The 21,498-nt window shown below is 40.2% G+C and overlaps 1 protein-coding gene across 3 annotated transcripts in view; it reads left to right on the top strand.

Moving 5' to 3' along the window:
* Window positions 1–20,648, top strand: part of LOC126086472 (nucleolar protein 10-like) — a 124,125-nt gene extending 103,477 nt beyond the window's left edge. Inside the window, exons 21-22 of one of the 3 annotated variants that reach the window (XM_049902705.1) lie at window positions 8,712–8,814; window positions 13,970–20,648. In XM_049902705.1, coding sequence (XP_049758662.1) covers window positions 8,712–8,814; window positions 13,970–14,089 — 223 coding nt within the window. In that variant the 3' untranslated portion in view covers window positions 14,090–20,648. The remainder of the gene's footprint in view (window positions 1–8,711; window positions 8,815–13,969) is intronic. The other 2 variants (XM_049902704.1, XM_049902706.1) reach the window with 2 other exon arrangements.
* The last annotated feature ends 850 nt before the right edge of the window (window positions 20,649–21,498 follow it).

The following is a 21,498-nucleotide window of genomic DNA, read 5'->3' as shown; positions in this document are numbered from 1 at the left end:
GCTGAGAAAAAGATGCCCCAGCAGCATCTCCCACCAAAGTGTATGCATGTGTATGAGGGCAAGAGGGAGAGGCCCATTTGGAAGTGAAGGGGGACAGAAAGTGGGGAGGAAATTAATAAACAGGACGTTTCTGGAATGTACGTACATCTTAACTTTGTTCTTCCAGTTTCTAGCAAACATGCGGAGTACCAAATGTTGAACGATTTCTTCAATTTAGAATCCAGAGGCATCTCAAAATTCTGGTTCTGATTAACAAAATTTAAGTTGGTGAATAAAGAAGCCAGTAATGTTCTTGATATCTTTTGAAGATCTTTTCATTACCTACCAACCTCATTATTTATAACAGCTTTAGTGAGATGTAATTTACATAGCATATACTTCACCAGCTTAAAGTGTACAATTCAGTGGCTTTTAGTATATTTATGTCATTGTGTAACCATCACAATAATCAACTTGAGAACATTTCATCACCCCAAAAAGAAGCCGTTTAGCAGTCATTCCTCATTTATCCCATCTCCCAGACCTATGCAACCACCGATCTGCTTTGTCTCTGTAGAATTGCCTATTCTGGACCTTCCATATAAATGGAATCATAATATGTGATCTTTTGCGACTGGCTTCTTGCAGTTAGCGTAAAGTTGTTAAGGTTTATCCATGTTGCAGCATGTGTTAGTACTTCGTTCATTTTTATGGCTGGACAATATCCCATCTTATGGATGTACCACATTCTATTTATCCATCAGTTGATGGGCATTTCGATTGTTTCTGGTTTGTAGCCATTATGTATAACGTTGCTATGAACATTCATGGATACATTTTTGTGTGGAAATATGTTTTTATTTCTTTTGGGTATATACCTAGTAGTGAAATTGCTGGATTATATGGTAACTGTATTTAAACTTTTGAGTAGCTGCCGACCTTTTTTCCAAAGCAGCTGCTGCACCATTTTACAATCCCACCAGCAGTGTGTGCAGTCTCACTTTTTATACAGCCACTATTCATGAATGTTTTATTTAGAGTCCTGCTCAGAACTCTAAGAGGGAAGACCTCTTGTTTCTAGCATTCTGTGAAGTGAATTTATTTGTTAGACTATCTGCTGTTTTTGTCTTGTTTTGGTTACGATTTTATCCTTAGCACCTAGATTAGTATGTAGAACAGAGTAGGTGCTTAGTAAATTCTTGTTGCAAGTGTGAATTTTCTATGCCTTGGCTACACAGCTGGTAACTCAGAAAGTAATCCTTTAAGGTCAGCTGAAAAAGAGCTTTTCTGCCTCAGGACTACATTGGTCAGGAGAATCTGGGAGAAGTTGTCTTTAGTGTAACCATGGTAATAGGAGGTGGGAGCCATAACAAATCTCACATTCTTCCTTCTGCCAGTGGGCTGTAGCAGAATTAATGTAAAAAACAAAAGGATAAAAATATACTGTTTCATGAATAAACAAAAGCTAAGTTAACCTTCAGTTAAACATTTTTACTAAGCTAAAAATAATTAAGGTAAACATGCATTTTAAGAAGAAGAACTGTATAAGTGATAATACTTATTACGAGTTTAAAAGAAAAATCCTGTTGCTTAAAGTAATAACCCTTTGTTATGAACAGCCTCTGCCATGTGCTGGCATTTTGGCTCGAAATGCTTATTGAATTCCAGTCTTGACTGGGTTATTTTGGCAAATCCTGAACTTGCAGTAGCTTAATATTATTCAATGAAGCATAGAACCATTATCCTTCAGAGACCTAAAGTGACTCCTACTGTTTATTCTGCTAGTTAATCAATAGGCAATCAATAAAGGACAATCAAAAAAGGATGGCATCAGAATTGAGTATATTGTGTTTAAATGTTCACTTGGACCTGCTCAGCTTTAAAACTATCTACAGTAAAACCTGCAAAATCCAGAACCTTTGTAAGGCAAAAACTTGTCAGAGAAGGAAAACTAAAATATTTTCCACTGAAATGAGCAATATTAAAGTGGTGACTACACCCTGTCAAAGGCGGAAATCTTGCGAGACCCAGAAAAATGAGGCAGTCCTGTTGAGTTCTGATTCTGACAGGTCCCACTGTATATAAAGGGAAAAGAGAAAAGCAAAATGGAGCCCAATACTTGAGTGAGTTCTCCTCTTTGCTTGGCATAGTGATATGACCAGAAAAATACTTGTGTTTGTTGGCACGTATGTAAGTGTCTTGTAGGGTGCTGACTTTATTTGTGAGTTGTTCATCTATCCAGTCATCACACAGTGACCACGTGCCTAGTGTGAGCAGAATACTGCTCTAGATGCCGGAGATGGAAAGGCAAGGCACAGCTCACATCCTTTTAGAGTTCGCATTCTAGCTGATACTCTATGAATTCTAAAGAGCTATGTGAAAGTGCCAGAGAAAGAAGGGATTTATTTTTTGGAGATTTAAGGAAGAATTTATAAAAGATCATATTGAAATTGATCTTTTGAAAGATGAAAATATGAGCACTGAAAGCACAGGGGAGAGATGGGATTCTAGGCAGAGGCAGCAGCATGAACAAAGGAATATCTCAGTTTTAGAGAGAGAATGCAGAGAGAAATTAATACCCAGAAATCAGCTAAACTATTACAATAGTCCCAGTCAGAAATGATGAAAGCCTGAGGTAGAGAGGAGCAGACATATTTAAAACCAAATTATTCAGAAGACTACATAAGAGTAAGAAAAATGGGCATAGACTACAACATTGCTTGGTTACTAATTTCATGTCAAAAGAGAAAGGAATAGTCAAGGATGATGTTGAAATTTCTAGTAACATTGTCACTGAGGTAAAGAATACAGGTTTAAGGCTAAAAGTCATGAGCTGGGTTTTCAGCACGTTCAGTTTGCAGTGCCCAAATGTCTGGGTAACAATCTTTAGTAGACAAATGGAAATGTAGCTCTGACACTCTTGAGGGGGTACGGCCAGCGACATTGGTGTGAGAGATACCAGCCTTTATTGTATAATTAAAACCTTGGAATAAAAATGATTTCCCATAAATGTGTAGAATGATATGAGGATTACAGATGGAACCCTGAGGAACAAACCTCTCTTTAAGAAAAATACAAATGCATACAAAGTAATACGTATAATTTTAGAGAGGTCACAAATACACTGATTCCTGAGGGCTAGGGATTCTGATTTAGAGGAGAGGCAAATGCAAAGATGGGTAGGGAAAAATACTAAGGAGTTGTCAAAGAGGAAGGAGGAAAAATGGGAGAGACCAAAGCCTGGAGAGAGTTTCACAGAGAAGGGAATGGTTACGAAGGTCAGATGGAGCCAAAAGGACCATGGAACGAAGGTTGAAAAAATGCCATGAGGAAGGTAGTCTTATTGGGACTAGTTCTCTGGAAGTCAGACCAAATGTTTGATTGCACTGGATTGATGAATAAATGGAGATTACAAAATACTGTGAAGAATAAGTATAGATTATTCTTCAAGAACAGAGTGAGAGGAAGGAGTCAAAGACAATAATTTGATGGGAAAAGGTTTTTTGGGCTTGAGAGATATAATTTGTTAGCAGGCAGAGAGGAGTTAACTATGGAAATAAATGGGGATAGTAAAGAAATGGGAAAGTGAAGTAAACTGACATAGCAAAATTTGGAAAGAAATCAGGAGCAAATGTGTCTAGGAGCACAAGTTAAGGGATAGCCTCAGAAAGGACAAGAGATATATCTTCAGACCCAAGTCAGGATGGGTGGAAATAGTTACTTTATAGGTGGGAGGACTAGGAAGGTAGTACTTGATGGTCTCAGGTAGGAGTCGGCACAGCAGCCTTTCTGTCGTCTGAAACAGCTGTGGATTGTGAGCCAGAAAGTAAATGGTGGAGGAAGAGAGTCTTTCAAGTGAATACTTTTTAAATTTCAGTAAATGAGGATGTCTCTACATCTTGGGTAATAAATGCCAGCTGCTGTGTGGCCCTTTTCAGTTCCGTTGATCAAAACATTCTTTGAAGTGCCTGCCTACCCTGTGATACCAAACAAAACAAAAAAACAAACCCGTTGCCGTCAAGTTGACTCTGACTCATAGTGACCCTATGGGACAGTGTAGAACTGCCCCACTGGGTTTCCAAGGAGCTCCTGGTAGACTTGAACTGCTGACCTTTTGGTTAACAGCCAGACTCTTAACCACGACGCCACCAGGGTTTCTGTGATAGGCCCTGGAAATTCGAAGATTGTGAAGACAGTCCCTGCCGTTGAGGAGCTCATCTTCCTCACCAGGTAGTTTAGTAGCTCTCCCTGTGAGTTTTTTTTACCACATTGTCCACTTTGTGAATTAATGATGGCGAATGTTTGCTCGTCAGCTAATTTTCCTCACTGATAGTAGAAACTGAAGGAATGCAATCTTGTTTTAATATAAATACAGGCATTTAAAAAAATCTAGTTTTGAAAACACTTTAATTCCATTTAAAATTCCATTTTAATATTTCATTACTCAATATGTACTGAAGTAATGCATAAGTGTATAATCATTGTAATACTCAAGGATATAGAATAAAAGGTGAAAATCTCTCTTATCCCTCATACTTCCTCCCTGAGGTAATTTTGTATGCCATCCTGCTAGCTTTTTAAAATTCATTCACTCATATGTGTACACACTCACATATGCATAGTTTTAGCCTTTCTTTCTTTAACATGAGTGTATCATTTTAATCGCGTTATTTTTCTTGTCCTTTTCATTTAACTGTATGTGTTAGAAATTTTCTTTGTGAGTACCTGTGGATCTTTCTTGGTGTTGTCGTGTGGCATCTAGTTGATTCCAACTTTCAGCGACCCTATAGGACAGAGTAGAACTGCCTGTAGGGTTTCCTAGGCTGTAACCTTTTTGGGCGGGAACAGATCGCTTTATGAATGCGTAAGTGTTGCATAAGATGGATGTGCCATTTACATAACTGTCCCCTTAACTGTGGAGGCTTAGGTGGTTTCTTGTTTCTCTCTTACCTTTTTCACAATTACAAATATGTACTCGGTATTTTTTTTAGAATATATTCCCGGTAATGAACTTTGATCAGAAGGGGTGATGATAGATACTGCCCAGTTGCCCTCGGAAAAGACGTTAGCAGTTTGCACTCTCACCAGCGTACCTGCTTCCTCACAGCTGCAGCAACGATGGATGTTAGGAATCTTTTTAAATCTTAGCGGAGCTGATTGATGAGGCATTAGAGTTCGTGGTTGCTTGAATTTACCTCTCCTGAGAGAGGGGCTTTGAAGCAGCATATGCGAACCGAAAGCATCAAAGTGGAATTTTTAGTAACGTTTACAGCATATGTAAATATTGGGCAAAATTAGTTATTTAAAATGAAGTACTTAAATTTTTTAAATACCTAAAACTTCTCATGTATCTGGAATTCCGTTTCTTCATTCTCTTCTTACTCCTTTTGGTGTAGACCTGGAGAAGGTGACTTTTAGTTTAATTTAGCATCTAATACTCCTAAATGCTGTGGTAAAGCACACGGCTCTGTGTGTATCATCTTCCATTCTCCTGCTTCCCCTTCCACACAAAGCAGTTAAAAAAAAACCCTCAGTTGAGGGGCATTATTTTTTAATTAAATTTTTAACGTGTGTGTGTGTGTGTGTGTGTGTGTTTTAAAACCTCAAAGAAGTAAAGCATTCAGCTTCCCTGCAGCATATAATAAATATCTGACTTGATTTTTCCCCTTGCAGTTTTTTTTTTAATCGCCCTACTAATAATTTACATTCTTCCCTAATAGCCTTCTCCTCTTTGTACTAATTTCACTCACTTTAAACTTTTGAAGTCTGTATCTCTCTTGTTAGCAATCACTCCACATTTTCAAGGGTTTTTTTGGTTCATCTTGACCCAATTAGATCTAGGTGGACCCAAACCTTCAACCTTTGAGTTAGCAGCCAAGTGTGTTAGCCTTAAGTTTGCACCACCCAGGGAGTCCTTAATTTCTTAACTTTAAAATCAATTACAAAGTACCCAAAGATGTGTCGCTACAGCCCTGCAGCCTGGATGGGGAAAGAGCAGAAGCGGAATAGGGAAGGAGGGTGCAGGTGCTGGGTTTCACAGTGCTGGGTTGCTGCAGCTGAACAGTCGTGTATTAAATGCACTTGTACTTTGATTTTCTGGATTTTGCTTTGTGTTACAATAGAGAATTTTCAGGTGTTACCGCAGCTGTGCTTGCCTACTCTAAGTCATCTCGGACCAAATCACACTCAAGAAGCAGGCTTCAGAATTGCTGGTTCGCAGCTACATTGAGTGTGAACTGACTTTCAAAGGGAGGGAAGTGGAACTTGCTTTAATGCAGAAATCTCCACACACAGTCCTTGTCTGTGTCTGATCTTCTGCCATGGTTCATTCTTAAACCCAGCTTGTCCTTCCAGGCCGCCCAGACAGAACAAGTTTTTACAAGTGCACCCCGTTGAGAGAAAACCAGAATTTATATACCTGATCATGGAGGAAATAAGGGCATTCTTAAAAGAGTAGTAATTTCCCCCAATTTACTTGAAAAGCCTTTTTCTTCCCAAATTAGTATTTTCTGGGTACCACCTTGTCTCAGTGGCTCCATACTGATTCAGCATTCTTGTTAACTTTGGAACCTCAGAGTTTATAGTTACGAAAGCGAAGAACAAAACTGAACAGGTTGAAGATTTTGCTTATGCTAACGTAATTCACATGCCTGGTAGAGTCAGTTTACGCTTTACTCTGAATTCTAGTTTTTAAAAAAAAAAAACTTGAATTTTAATTTCATTCAGTTGGTCGTGTGGAAGCTTGTCATTTAGAATACTTACTGGAAACGTTTCCTGAACAAAACTTGATAAATCAGGTCTGGTCTGACACACGCCTGGAAACCAGAAATTCTTAAAATGGAATTCTGGTCTGAAGCTTGAATCCTTTTGTAGCCTGAGGCAAGTCATTTAACTTCTTGCCTCCCTTTCTGCCATCTGTAGAGGATAAATACTTCTGTCTCAGGGATGTTGAAAGGATTAATTAGTTAGTCTGTAAAGAACTTTGAAGATGAAAAGTACTTTAAAAGTGCTTCTTAATAACATTAATTGCTTAGAAAAGAGCACCACTTTTATGCTAACCACTTTATGCCTCAAATTATATAAAGAAGGTATGTTTAGTACATTACTGCTAGTTATAAACTAGAGATAAATCTCTCATGGTGTGAACGTCAAACATTAGCTTAAGAATTTCAAAGGAGCGTCACTTAGTCTCATGGATCCCTTCAGAGCTATGTTCTCCCCGTAATTATTTACAAAGATCATATCAGGAAAGAGAAGACCCTTTCACAAACTCAGCCTTTATCTATCTTTTTATTCAGTCAAGTTTTTTAGTATTAACTTTAAAAAGACCCGTTCAGTTTAAGTTGGTACCAGAAAGCTAGCAGAGGGAAGTGCATTTACTGGTTTTTCAGGAGGTAACAAAATACGAGAGAGAACTATATTCTTTCTCTTTTTGTTCTCTCTCCTCTCCCTTCCCAGTTTCATCATTGTGATATGAGTGTGTTGCTTTAGCCATTTCTAGAAGGGTTGAAGCTAACGGCTAAAACTTATTGAAAGTATATACCTGTAGGCTTACTTCAGTTTTTTTCTCTAAACCAAGTTAACAAAAAAGGACCAGTTTCCAGATTTTATAATGAAATATCACAGCAATGTTCAGTTAAGTATTATATAACTAGTACTGGGTTCAAATTTACCAACTTTATTAGAAGGGGGAGGTTGTGTTAATTATGCAGATGATAATGAATTGCAGAGCACAGCAAACCAGACACAGATTATGTGTAAAGAGACCTTAGAAAAGTTTGGAAAACATGGTCAAGAAATGAAATGAGATTTAAACTTGGGAAAACATTTGTCAGAAAGAGCAATTGAAGAAAGAAGTGGAACTGTGAGGAGAAATAGCAGTGAATAGGGCGGAATCAGGTAGGACTCCTCTCAGTATCCCTGCTCTTGTTTTCTCTCAGGGTGGTCAGTCAGATTCATTTTTCAGGTTGTTCATGCTATGGGATGATGACTTGTAGCCTGGTGAGTTAAGACTGAGTGAAAGAACAAGTTCTCAGAGCTCTTCTTTGTGACTTGACCCAGAAAATTTAATCTATATCCATCCCTTTGTAGAAAGCAAATTATTGTCATTACTAGGTGCCATCAAGTCGATTCTGACTCATAGCGACCCAATGTGACAAAGTAGAACTGCCCCGCAGGGTATTCTAGGCTGTAATATTTACAGGAGCAGATGGCCAGGTCTTTTCTCCCACGGAGTCAGTGGGTGGGCTCAAGCCACCAACCTCAACGTTTAACGATTGTGCCACCAGGGCTCCTTAGAGAAGTGGGTGGGTCATTAAGGTACCCATATACCTAACTTGTGTGTGGCTTAAATATAAAGAGCTTTAGAAACATAAGTGCCGCTGACCATCACAATAAATTACAGACATCAGAAATACTGCTGCTTGCATTTTGAATTCAGAAATATGATTTTAGTAAGATAGGTAGCAACCATTAAAATATTTGATACTGCCACTTAAATTATCAAAAGAGTGAGTTTTTACCAGTCATTGTTCTTTATCGTTATATTGTGTATGAAAAATGACTTTTGGAGCGCCCCTGATTCTTTCCATTGATTGTGTTAATTGAGTGAAATTTTCTGTTGGCCATATGTGTAGAGGATTTTTCTTCATGTGATCATCTTAATTAAAATTTGTTTCATACGGTAAATCAAAGCATAATGCTAATAAATTATTCTCTTAAATTCTCTACAGCAAAACCCTTGAAGACCGTTTGAAAATTGAAGCAAAAAATGGGACATTGAATATATCAGACACCACTGTTGGCAGCAAACAATTGACGTTCACATTAAAGAGGGTAAGATTTTTTTTTTTAAATGTTATTCTTCGCAAAAGAAAAATCAGCTTCCAGTAGTGTTTTGTGTGCCTCCACCTTGGAACCGCCTTCCCAAGCTTCTCTCCTGTGAAGGAAGCTCCTGCTCCCTCTCCTGGCATTTTCCCTGCAAGCAGAGCCCCTCCGGAGTGGAGAAGTGCACGTTGCTTGACAGACACAGAGCCAGGAGTGTTACCAGTGTCCTGAAAAAAGCAGGGCATTAGTGACCGAGGAGTTGGCACTGTGCCTTGAGTTGGTGATGAGCCACCATCCGTGGTGTCTAGGTCACCGTTAAAGTGTACTTTCATCCCTCCCAGCTGCAGGCAACCACGAGTCTACTTTCTGTCTTTATAGATTTGCCTCTTCTGGACGTTTCGTATAAATGTAGTGTTAGTCTTTTGCGGCTGGCTTCTTTCACTTATCATATTTCCAGGCTCGTACGTAGTTGTATCAGTACTTCATCCATTTTTGTTGCCAAATGATATCCCATTTATTTATCCATTCATCAGTCATCAGTTGGCGAACATGGGGGTTGTTTCCCTTTTTTTTAAATGGCTTTTATGAATAATGGTGCTATAAAATTTGTGTGGAAGTGTTTGCATGGACATACATTTTCATGTCTTTTGGACACATGTCTAGTAGTGGAATTGCTGGGTCGTATGGCGACACTGTTTAACCTTTTGAAGAGCTGCCAGAATGTTTTCTGAAGTGGCTGTACCATCTTACATTCCCACCAACAGCGTGCAAGGATTTCAGTTTCTTCGCATCCTCTCCAACACCTGTTATTGTCTGTCTTTTTGACAGCATCCTAGTGAATGTGAAGTGGTGTCTCATTGTGGTTTTGATATGCATTTATTTCTCTAATAACCAGTGAAGTTGAGCATCGTTTCATATGCTTATTGACCATTTTTGGAGCCCTGGTGGCACACTGGTTTAGAGCTTGGCTGCTCACCAAAAATTCAGCAGTTCGAATCTACCAGCCTCTCATTGGAAACCCTGTGGGGCAGTTCTGCTCTGTTCTGTAGGGTCACTATGAGTCGGAATCAACTCAAAAGCAGTGGGTGGGGTTTGGATTGACCATTTGTATATCTTCTTTGGTGAAATGTCTTTTCAAGTCCTTGGCCATCCACCTGTGATTCTTCTAAAGTTCTCCCTAACTGTATCCAGGAGCTTGCAAAATGATAAGAATTTTTTTATTCCAAGTGCTTAGAAGCTTTTCTGTTAAATCAGCCTCTGTTTAGCACAAATTTACACTCTTATACTTATCATTTAAATAACTAGATATGCATTCAGAGTAACTCATGTATCCATCCCTACTTTCTTATAAATTCCCTGTGTTATTAAAACATTTCTCAATTCCCTCTGCAACTCAGGAAATGCTGAGTGTGAGACAGGAACCAGCACAGCCGCGGGAAGGATCATAGATTTAGTAGCTTAACCCCAGTGCCGTCGAGTCGATTCCGACTCATAGCGACCCTATAGGACAGAGTAGAACTGCCCCATAGAGTTTCCAAGGAGCGCCTGGTGGATTCAAACTGCCGACCCTTTGGTTAGCAGCCAGAGCTCTTAACCACTAGGCCACCACTTAGCAAGTGCCTTAAATGATAAGAGACCTCTTTCTGCTCGTTTGAATGAGGAGTCTACTTTGCTGTAGGGTTAAGAAAGTACAATACTTTTCCCACTTTTTTTTTTTTTTAATTGAAGATCCCGAGTTGAAAATCAGTTTATAGTTCATGGTAAAATGAAAATAAGATGGCTCAGAAATTATATTTTTTGCTAAAAACAAAAGAAACACTAAGAAATGCTTAAAGTATAAGCAGCAACAAAAATAAACTATATAAAGAAAAAGAAACGCTTAAAATGGCATAGTAGCTGATTCAAGCAGCAGCGTCGAAACTTTTTGGGACTGCATCAGTTAGATTTGTGTTTTATCACCTGACTAACAAAATCTTAATTATTAAATCTCAGCTTTATTTAAGACTCTTTAGGGACTTGTTTCTGTAGTTGTTTACAGAAATCTCTTTTCATATTAGGTGTGTGATCTACTTGAGTAAAATCATAAGTTTTTCCAGGATTTTCATGTGTTCTCAATTCTATTCCATCGGTCTGTATGTCTGTCCTTATACCAGCACTGGAGCCCTGGTGGCACAGTGGTTAAGAGCTCAGCTCCTAACCAAAGGTTTGGCAGTTCGAATCTACCAGCCACTTCTTAGAAACCCTATGGGGCAGTTTTACTCTGTCCTGTAGGGTCACTATGAATTGGAATTGCCTTGATGGCAATGGGTTTTTTTCCCCCTACAATGTCAGTAGAATTCAAGAGGGAAAATATCTCTGCTTTAATATTATTTAAAATTGAGTAGTGGCAAATCCTAAATCTAATTTGGAAATTTCATTAAATACGGTCCCTGATTAAAATTGTGCTGGTTTACGTTTATCCTCCACCCTTCTCTGTGACAGGATTGCTGAGTAATGTAGTAAAGTAGCCAGGCACAGGATTATGAAGAAGGAGGAAAGGAAAACTTGGAAATGAGTTAAATTGGCCCATAAACCATGATGAGTCAGTCACATGATGGCATATAGCCATTTAGAGAAAGGCTAATGATAGTCCTTTTTGTGGATGGGGATCTGCAGAACAATGGCTTCTTCTTACCAGTGTCCTCTCTAAGCTCCTGCTTTTGTTGAGAAGGCCTGGCAGAGCTTCCCAAGCAGTGTTCCAGGAGAGGTACATAGATCCTCTGGGGAAAATGCTTTTGCAATCAAACAGATATGGAGACCACCTTGAGCTTATACCTGTGTTGAAGATGTATAAAGCACCTTAAATCAAAAGCTCTGACATACCCTGTTGGTCTTTATTTAGCATGTCATTTTCCAAAATTATATGAACAAGAAATACTTCCTTAAGGGATACTTATTAACATGTTAAAAAGCCAGTGTTTGTTAATTTTACAGGGGTCTTGATATCAATATTTGATCTGCTAGGGTGTGTACAGTCTCCTTCAAGTTTTCCATTAATAAATATGTATTGAATGCCTGCCTCTGTACCAGATGCTGGTACTACACAGAACAAGGAAAGTATGGTCCTTGCCACCATAATTCTCAGCCTATTGAGAGAGTCCATGAATAAAAGTTATACACATATAAGTATATAATTATAACTGAGGTAATTGTTCCAAAGGAGGACAGAGGGCTGTGAGAGTGCTTGACAAGGGGACCTATTCTAGACAGAGGAGTTAGAAAAGGATAAGAGATACATAGGTTGGGTCTTAAAGATGAGTAAGAGCCCTGTGAAGGGGCAGGGAGGGTCCCAGGTATAAAGTACTGTATAGGCTGAGTCCTTGCTTGAGGAGGGAGGAGGCCTGGCATGTTTGAGGGTCTGAAAAGGAGCCTGTGTGTTTAAAACACAGTGAGCAAGGGTAAGAGTGGTGTCAAATATGACAGAAAAGGCAAGTTAGGGGCTAAATCATGTAGGACCTTGTCGGAAGGGCATGTTAAAATTTGTAGCCTTAATCCTAAGAACAGTGAGAAGTTACTGAAATGTTTTGATAAGCAGAGGACTATCGTAACATTTTTATTTAAAAAAATCATTCTGGCTATTGTATGGAGAATGGACTTAGGGAAGATAAGAGAGGAGGTGAGGAGACCATTAGGAAGGAAGGCAGCACTTGTAGTGGTCCAGCAGAGGAGGGAGAGTAACTTGGATTAGGGTAGAAGCCTCAGACATAGAGCGAGGTAGGGGAATTTGGAGTGTACTTTGGAAGAATATCCAGGGCAGGACTGCTTTGAAAAGGCACTGGAAGAAATGGTAATAATTAGAAAGGAACCTCAGTATTCAGAAACTTAGTTTAAGAGTTTCCTGTTGTGTTGTTGTTCTGTGCCGTTGAGTCAATTCCACCTCATAGTGTCCCTATAGGACAGAGTAGAACTGCTTCATAGGCTTTCCTAGGCTGAAATCATTACGGGAACAGAACACCGGGCCTTTTCTTCTGCAGAGCTGCTGTTAGGTTTGAACCACCGACGTTTCACTTTTCAGCTGATCGCTTAACTGTTGCACCACCAGGGCTCATTAAGAGTTTCCTAGAATAGGGGAAATTCATCCTTTTGTGGTATTAAAAATAGCTTTTCTATCTCACTACTTGCCCACCTCCCAACTCTTGAATTTTAAAATATTAAGTAATAACCAACTAGAAGTGAAGATAGAGACTTTATTCAAGACTAAAATACAAATGAGTGTTGTTAGGTATGTGGAAAATACTGATTATAGTCAGGTTTCATAGGTGTCTGAAAGGCGTGTACTTCAACTTTTTGAACTTAGACCCCTGACAGTGTTTTCTCAGTCTACTTTCTGTGGAACTCTGCCAGCTAAGAATATTTTTTGAGCTTTACATTCTGGAGTTTGAATTATTTAAACCATAAAATATGTTAATAAAACTACTTGATGGGGTTAGGGGTGTACCACAGTCAGCCTAGGTCTGCTTCCATCTGTGAACTTTTTCAGTTGTCTGCCAATCCCTTGTCGCTCAGTGTTTACTGGTAGCACATTTCTGACCTTTGAGGGGAATTTGATTTTTTTGGAAACAGTCAAAAATCCTTTGGAGCCAGTTCTGGTGAATGCATAACCAAGCTTGGATAATAGACTTTTAGTACACCTAAGTGTTTTTTGTTTTTTTTTTTAGATGATATGAATAAATGCATGGTTCTGGCTTATGAACTAAAGACAGTTCTGTAAGAGAAGTTCTGGGCAATTCATAAGCAATAGCATCTTCTTAAGGTGGCTCTTTTGTAGGGAACCATTCCCCTTTAAAATATCCCAGTAGTGTTTGTATGTTGGTTGAAAAACCAGTCTCAGACTTCTAGTTCTGACTACACACCAGGGCACTTCTCTTATCCAGGGGCACCTTCATGCACAGTGAACGTCTGGTTTGAGAGAGGATGCAAATGGACTTTTGTCCTGCAGTTGCTGCCAGGGCAGCATTTGTCAGTGGACAGTCCCATCGGCCGGACCACCTGCCCCTGGGAGCATCTCTCCCTGCGGCGAGGCTGTGGCTGGGGGTGGTGCTGTGGCCGCTCTGATGGCTACAGAAGAAAGGAGTACTGGAATTTTCATTCTCTGTCTTTCTCCTCATTTCACTTTCTCCTTTAGTCTGAACAGCAGAAGAAGCAACAGGAAGCTGAGAAACTGCATCGACAAGAGAGGAAAAAGCTTCGCCGTTCAGCCAGTCACCTGAAGTCAAGACACAAACGAGGATGGCCATTTCATTGAATTTGAAAATGTCCCCACAGAACGCCGGTGATCGCTAAGTGTGATTTGGAAGGAGCACGTCACTGCCGTATTGATTATCACTAGGTTATATTAAACACAGACAAAGGGACATACCTTTTTTAAGTTCCATGTATCTTCTTGATACATTCACAGAGGTAAAGACTTTATAACTTGTCTCTATGCCTTGTGGATTGATCTTCAAAGACTGGGCTCACACCAAATGGTTACTGCGTAGTTCTTGCTCCCTTGTAAACACTGCCTCTTTTTCCCTCGTTTTAATCGAGGAAACCAGGTTATTACTGTTTTTTAATATTGGGAAATGTGTACAGTGAATTGAAAGGTTTATCCTGTACTGAAAAGGAAGATTTATCGTGTGCTAAGAACTTTTCTTGCTGCAGTGCCTACCGCCAGTCATGGTTAAGCCACAGAGAGACACCGTGGCTGTTGACTGTGTATATCGGCCATGTTTGTGTTAATGTTTTAAGAATGTGGTGATTGATTGTGTTAGTTTCAGATTTTTTTTTTTTAATTTTTATACCAAGAATATTATTTAATGGTAACAACAGCCTAAAAAAGGAGCCCTGGTGGTACAGCAGTTAAGTGCACGGCTGCTAACCAAAAGGTTGGTGGTTCGAACCCACCCAGAAGCTCTGAGAGAGACCTGGCAACCTGCTCCCATAAAGATTATGGCCTAGAAAACCCTCTGGGGCAGTTTTGCCGTGTTATGTGGGGTACTGTGAGTTGAAAATCAACTTGACAGCACACAACAACAATAGCCTAAAAAAGAGATGGAAATTACTGGTTATTCTTTGAGCATGGCACAGATAAACTATAGGTTTTTGCTATTTCTTAAGTGCAAATAGAGATAAACTGGCCAGAAATAAATAAATACTTTTCATTTGAATAGCCTCTTTGAGAAAGACCCATTCTTTGAGTTAATTTGGAAATTTGGTTTTCTTAGTTGCTCAGATATTAATGTGCTTTTGAGGGTGAATTTATAGACTTTTTTAAAGTTTCTTTACATACAGCTCTCTGAACTGTAAATGATAGAATCTTTGAAACCGTAAATGATGAACCTGCAAAAAGGTAGAATGAATTATTACTAAAACCATGCTGTGGAACATGTAACAGGTTTCATGAACACCTAGATCTAGGGCTTCAAGTTTAAGTCACATCTACTTCTCCTTTCTTTCCTTTCCTCTGTCAACATCGTTCCTTATTTCTTCAGGTCTCTGCTTCTCTCTGGATTGCAGTCAGTCCCTTTCCCCCAGGCTTTATCTCTCCCTGCCCCCTGCTTCTCCTGTGCGGTCTGGCTTGCTCCACGGGGCAGGGAACAGCTTGGGTCATCTGTTCACTCCTGTGGTCTGAGAGATAGTGTCTGTTTCCACAAAAACTATATGTGTTGTGCATGTGTGTGGTATGTAGAATATATGTATGTGAGTGTGCCCACCCACTGCCGTCGAGTCGTGTGTGTGGTGATATATCTGTGTGTGTGTGCAGACATAGTATCCAGAAAGAAATTCTTGTTACTCGGGGAGCCAACCCAATTTGTGTTGTGTTAACAGATTAAGTCCTCAAGTTATTTAAATCTCTGGTTACCAACCGTTTTCCTTTTTCAGCTTCTTATACCCTAAAATCATATTCGTGGACCACCTCTTCCCAAAGGAAGGTGCCTTGGCTTTCATGTTGCTTTCTTTTCTCTATTTCCCACATTCCTCCCTTAAGGAAGGAGAATATAGAAGAAATCAGAGAGGGATTTGGACTGACACTCTGCTGCCTGGAATTTTTTCCCCAAGGGTTGGGTGGTTATGCTGTAGTCTAGACTTGTGTCCTAAGATAAGGTCTTCCACACCTATACCTGGTTTCCAAGGCTCCTTCTTTTCTTCCTTCTTTGGGGGGACCTTGTTTCGTTAGGAGCCAGTATGCTACAGTGTTAAATTCCATTAGCAGTGCTGAAGGGTAAGAGGAGGAGTTAAAAAACTAGAAAATCAGACCATCCCCAGATCAAGGAAGAATCAAAAAACACCCAAACTCCTTTTCGCCTTCGAGTTGATTCCTACTCACAGCGACCGTATAGGACAGAGTAGAACTGCCCCGTAGGGTTTCCAAGGAACATCTGGTGGATTTGAACTGCTGACCTTTTGGTTAGCAGCTGAGCTCTTAACCACTCTGCCACCAGGACTCCTGAGGAAGGATAGTACAGATGAATTCTGGATACATGGGAGGCTGGTAAAGTAGTGGGCAGAGCTTGGGTTTTGAAACCAGGCAGACCCAAGGCTGAATCGTAGCTCTCATTCTTGCCCTTTCTCTATTCTTTAAATACTTAATCTCTTTGAGCCTGATTTCCCCATATAAAATGAGCCAAATACTTAGTTTTTTCGGGGTTTGATGAAATGCATTAGGTAAAGCACCTAGCAAGTGCTAGGCAGTGGGTACTTAGTTATTTCTCTCCAGTCACCCTTACCCTCATCCCACAGCTCTGAACTCAACATATTCTTTAATATTGAGGGGTTTTCTTGAGAGTGGAATTACTCCTCAGCTTCTGTTCTGGGGGTTCCTGAAAGGCAGATGGAGGGACTAAGCTGAGACCATGGCAGATGTTCAGGGAATATTTGCTGAATAGATAGATGCATGAATACTTCTTCCAGGCTCCAGCCATCCTTCTCACTGGCCAGATTTTTCTAGTTATTGATCCCTTAAAACAGATAGACCTACCTCTTCAGAGTTAAGACTCCTGCTACCATCCTCATCTTTCTCTGAAGTCTCCTGTTTAAAAAAAAAGTCATGCAAGCTTCATATTCCACTCCATAATCTTTCTGTGTTTGTGATATACTACTTATCAGGTACAGGAACGACCATGTTTCTCCTGTAGCTCTGTACTGGGAAAGTGCACCCAGGGGTATCATGAGCCAGTATGGGAAGCACAGTCTTAAAGATGATGGCTTGGTTTTTACCTCGGGACCGCCCTGTCTTAGATCCCCCTCATTCTCTGAAAACTTTTTTTTTTTAATGCCTAAATACTTTTTTTCCTAAAACAGAAGTTGTTATCAGAAGTTAGGATAGTGGTTCCTTCTGGAGGGAGGAGATCGTGATTGGGAGGAGACATAACAGCATCATCCAGGACTCTGGTTAGTTCTGTCCCTTAACTTGGGTGGTGGTTTCACTGATGGGTTCACTTTGTGAGCATTCATTTTACTACTACAACTTATAAATCTTTTTATTTTATGTTATACTTCAGTTTAATACTTCTATTGAAAAAGAATATGTACCCGTTACAACAACTCTACTTCTATCTAGTCCCCCAAGATAACTCCTTAACAGTACAAGGTCTATCTTTTCAAATATTTTTCTGTTGTGTTTGTTTTGGTAATACAAGTGGGATTGTACTATATATGCTGTCGCTCAGCTTGATTTTTATAACTAATAATATATTGTAGATAGTTTTCAAAGTCTGTAAATACATATACAGTCATGCATTGTTTAACACCCACAATATGTTCTGTGAAATAGGATGTTATGCAATTCGGGTGTTGTGTAAACACGTAGTTTATCTAAGGTTTCCACAAATTCTTTTGCTGCCTTTGCATCAGCACTTGCAGGCTCACCACTCACTTTCACGTTATGCAGTGCAAAACATTGTTTGAAGCTCTTGAACCACCCAGAGTTAGCACTGAGCTTGATACTGTAGTCTGGTCCTGTTTTTTCTTTAAGCATCTCTGTCTTAGTTATGTATCCTGCTATAACAGAAATACCACCAGCCGATGGCTTTAATGAAGAGAAATTTATTCTGTCACAGTTCAGGAGACTAGAAGTCTATATTCAGGGTGCCATTTCCAGGGGAAGGCTCTCTATCGGCTGTGAGAGAAGGTCCTTATCATCAATCTTCTGATCTAGGAGCTTCTCTGTGCAGGAACTCCAGGTCCAAAGGATACACTCTGTTCCCGGCACTACTCCCTTGGTGATATGAGGTCCCCTTGTCTCTCCACTTGCTTCACTTTTTTATATCTCAAAAGGAATTGACTTAAGACACAACTTAATCATAGTCCTGCCTCATTAACATAACTGCCTCTAATCCTGCTTCATTAATATCATAGAGTTGGACTTACGACACATAGGAAAATCACATCAGATGACAAAATTCTGGACAATCGCACAATACTGGGAATCATGGGCTAGCAAGTTGACACATATTTTTGAGGGGCACAATTCAATCCATGACATTCCACCCTTTGGCCCCCCAAAATTCGTGTCCTTGCCACATATAAAACACATTCACCCCGTCAATATCATACCAGAACTAATAAGTCAACTCCAAGTCCAAAATCCAAAAATTTCTCTATAAAATCGAAAATACAAGTTATCTGCTTCCAAAGTACAATAGTGGAACAGGCACAAGCTAGACATTTCCATTTACAAACGGGAAAAATTGGAGGGAAAGACAGCATGACAGGCGCCAAGCAAGTCAGCAGAGAATACATTACCTTAGCCCTCAAGGCTTGAAAATAACCCTCTGTTCTCCGAGACCATTTACACACTGGCCCTGACCTCCAGACTCTGGGCTTCAGCTCCACCTTCTAGGCCCACTGGAATGGCAACTCTTCTCCCTTGGCTTTGGGCAGCCCCATTCTCCTAGTTCATCTGAGTGGTGACTCTACCCTTTGAGACCCCAGAGCTCGTGGCAGCTCTGCTTCCTGTGTTCTTTGTCTCTTCTGCTTCCTGGTTCCTTGGCCCCTCGAGCCTCACCATCCACATCTCCCCTTCTGGGGCAAGTGTTCCAAAGGTCTTTACCAAACCAAAAACCAAACTCGTTGCCATTGAGTCGATTGTGACCCATAGTGACCCTATAAGACAGAGTAGAACTGCCCCATAGAGTTTCCAAGGAGCACCTGGAGGATTCAAACTGCTGACCCTTTGGTTAGCAGCCATAGCACTTAGCCACTATGCCACCAGGGTTTCTGAAAGCTCTTTAGCTCCACCATTATGTGTCTGGAGGTACCCCACTCAACCAGTAAACTTTGGCAGGAAGGCACTCAGCTCTCTTGTTCCAGCTTTCTTGCTCCATGGGTCAGCAAGCGTAGCTCTAGCAATAAGTGCTCGGAGGCACCCCACTGCACCAGGAAGCTTCCTGTGCAAAGGCACTCATCTCTCTGGCTCCATGAGTCGAGTCTAGCACCATCTTGAGCTGGTCTCCTAATTCTGCTGCTGCTGTTTCTGTCTGCACCATCTCCAGTGTAACAGCGCTCCTCACCTCCTTCTGAATCCACTATCCATTCAGTTTCAAAACTGCTTCCACATTTTAGGTGTCTGTTAGAGTAGCACCCCACTTTCTCCGTACCAAATTCTATCTTAGCTATCTAATGCTGTATAACAGAAATAGCCACAAGTGGAGGGCTTCAACAAACAGAAGTTTATTCCCTCACAGTCTAATAGGTTAGAAGTCCAAATTCAGGGCCTTAGCTCCGGGGAAAGGCTTTTTCAATCTCATAGATTGAGTCCTGCCTCATTAACATAACTGCCTCTAATCCTGCTTCATTAATGTCATAGAGGTAGGATTTATGACACACAAGAAAACCACATCAGATGACAAAATGGTGGACAGTCACACAATATTGGGCATCATAGCCTAGCCAAGTTGACATACTTTTGGGGGACACAATTCAGTCCATGACAATTTTGAACAAGCTTCGTGCCTTAGCAGTGATCGTCAATGTGCTGTGAGGGATTCGTTTTTGTGTTTGGTCCTCAACCCACATCATTAGCAATTTCTCCATATCTGGTATAGGTCCCTCTCACATTTTCATTAGCCTTGCAGCTTTCAGTGGAGCCCATCCTATAACACCTTGGAGAATTTCATCTTTGTTTTTGATGTTTTGTCCACTACATCCTGTTCTCCAGTCAGGTTGTCTGAACTCTGTTATAACCTTATGGGACCATGGACATACACACGGTTAGACGTTGCCTGGACGGATTTTATGTGGTGCATGACTGTATATACATATTATATATTTTTATAAACCTCGGAACATTTTAGCATTGATCTATAATTTAACTTCCCCTATTGATGCTTATCCCTAAAAATCTAAAAAACCTTTAAAATACCATTTCTATAAGTATAAAAAAAATAAGCCAAGTTATTTTAAAAACGAACACAGTAACTTTATGAAACACCTGTATGTAGTAAAGCAATGAAAATGTCATTTAATTTCTGTCCACATTTGATTAGGAACTGTCGTTTCAAAGAACTATTAGTATACTTTTTTCCATTAAAAGTAATTTATACTAAGTATAGAAAATTTGAAGAATAAAGAAAAAAATAACCTCAGTGTTTTAGAGAGCATTACTTTTCACTTTTTGGGGATTGGGGCAGATTTGAGAGAAACTTCAGTTCTACTAGTTAAAAGGATATAGTATTTCATATGTCTTAAGAACAAACAAATATTTTATAATTGGACTAATTTTCATAGCATTCTTTTAAGTACCATTCATGGACTGTTTTATTATATCTGCAACTGAAATTATTAAAACTCCTAAGACAATTATGTGTTTTCTCTGTTGTGGATAACCCACACCATTTGTTCCCATAGATGACCGGTTGTCATGAGAAGGGCTATACGAGGATAGGTGGGGGGTAAGGGCATAAGCAGGAAGATCATTTAGGAAGCATAATAATCCTAAGGAGCCCTGGTGGTGCAGTGGTTAAAGCACCCTACTGCTAACCGGGAGGTCGACAGTTCAAACCCACTTAGCGGCTCTGCCGGAGGAAAACGTAGCAGTCTGTTTCCATAAAGATTACAGCCTAAAAACAACACACAATACAGGAGAGGTCAGCACAACTGGACTAAACCAAAAGCAAAGAAGTTTCCTGAATAAACCAAATGCCTCGAAGGCCAGCGTGGCGGGGGCAGGGATTTGGGGACCATGGTCTCAGGAGACATCTAGGTCGATTGGCATAATAAAATCTATTAAGAAAACATTCTGCATCCCACTTTGGTGAGTGGCGTCTGAGGTCTTAAATGCTAGCAAGTAGCCATCTAAGATGCATCAATTGGTCTCAACCCACCTGGAGCAAAGGAGAATGAAGAACACCAAAGACACAAGGTAATTATGAGCCCAAGAGACAGAAAGGGCCACATAAATCAGAGACTGCATCAGCCTGAGACCAGAACTAGATGGTGCCCAGCTACAACCAATGACTGCCCCGACAGGGAACACAACAGAGAATCCCTGAAGAAGCAGGAGAGCAGTGGGATGTAGACCTCAAGTTTTCGCAAAAAGATCAGACTTAATGGTCTGAGACTAGAAGGACCCTGGAGGTCATGGTGCCCAGACCTTTTGTTAGCCTAAGACAGGAACCATCCCCAAAGCCAACTCTTCAGACAGGGATTGGACTGGACTATAGTATAGAAAAA

Source organism: Elephas maximus, chromosome 12 (assembly GCF_024166365.1).
Source record: "Elephas maximus indicus isolate mEleMax1 chromosome 12, mEleMax1 primary haplotype, whole genome shotgun sequence".
Lineage (NCBI taxonomy): Eukaryota > Metazoa > Chordata > Mammalia > Proboscidea > Elephantidae > Elephas > Elephas maximus.
The sequence above is the reverse complement of the archived record's forward strand: the minus strand, read 5'-3'. Positions and strand labels throughout refer to the sequence as shown.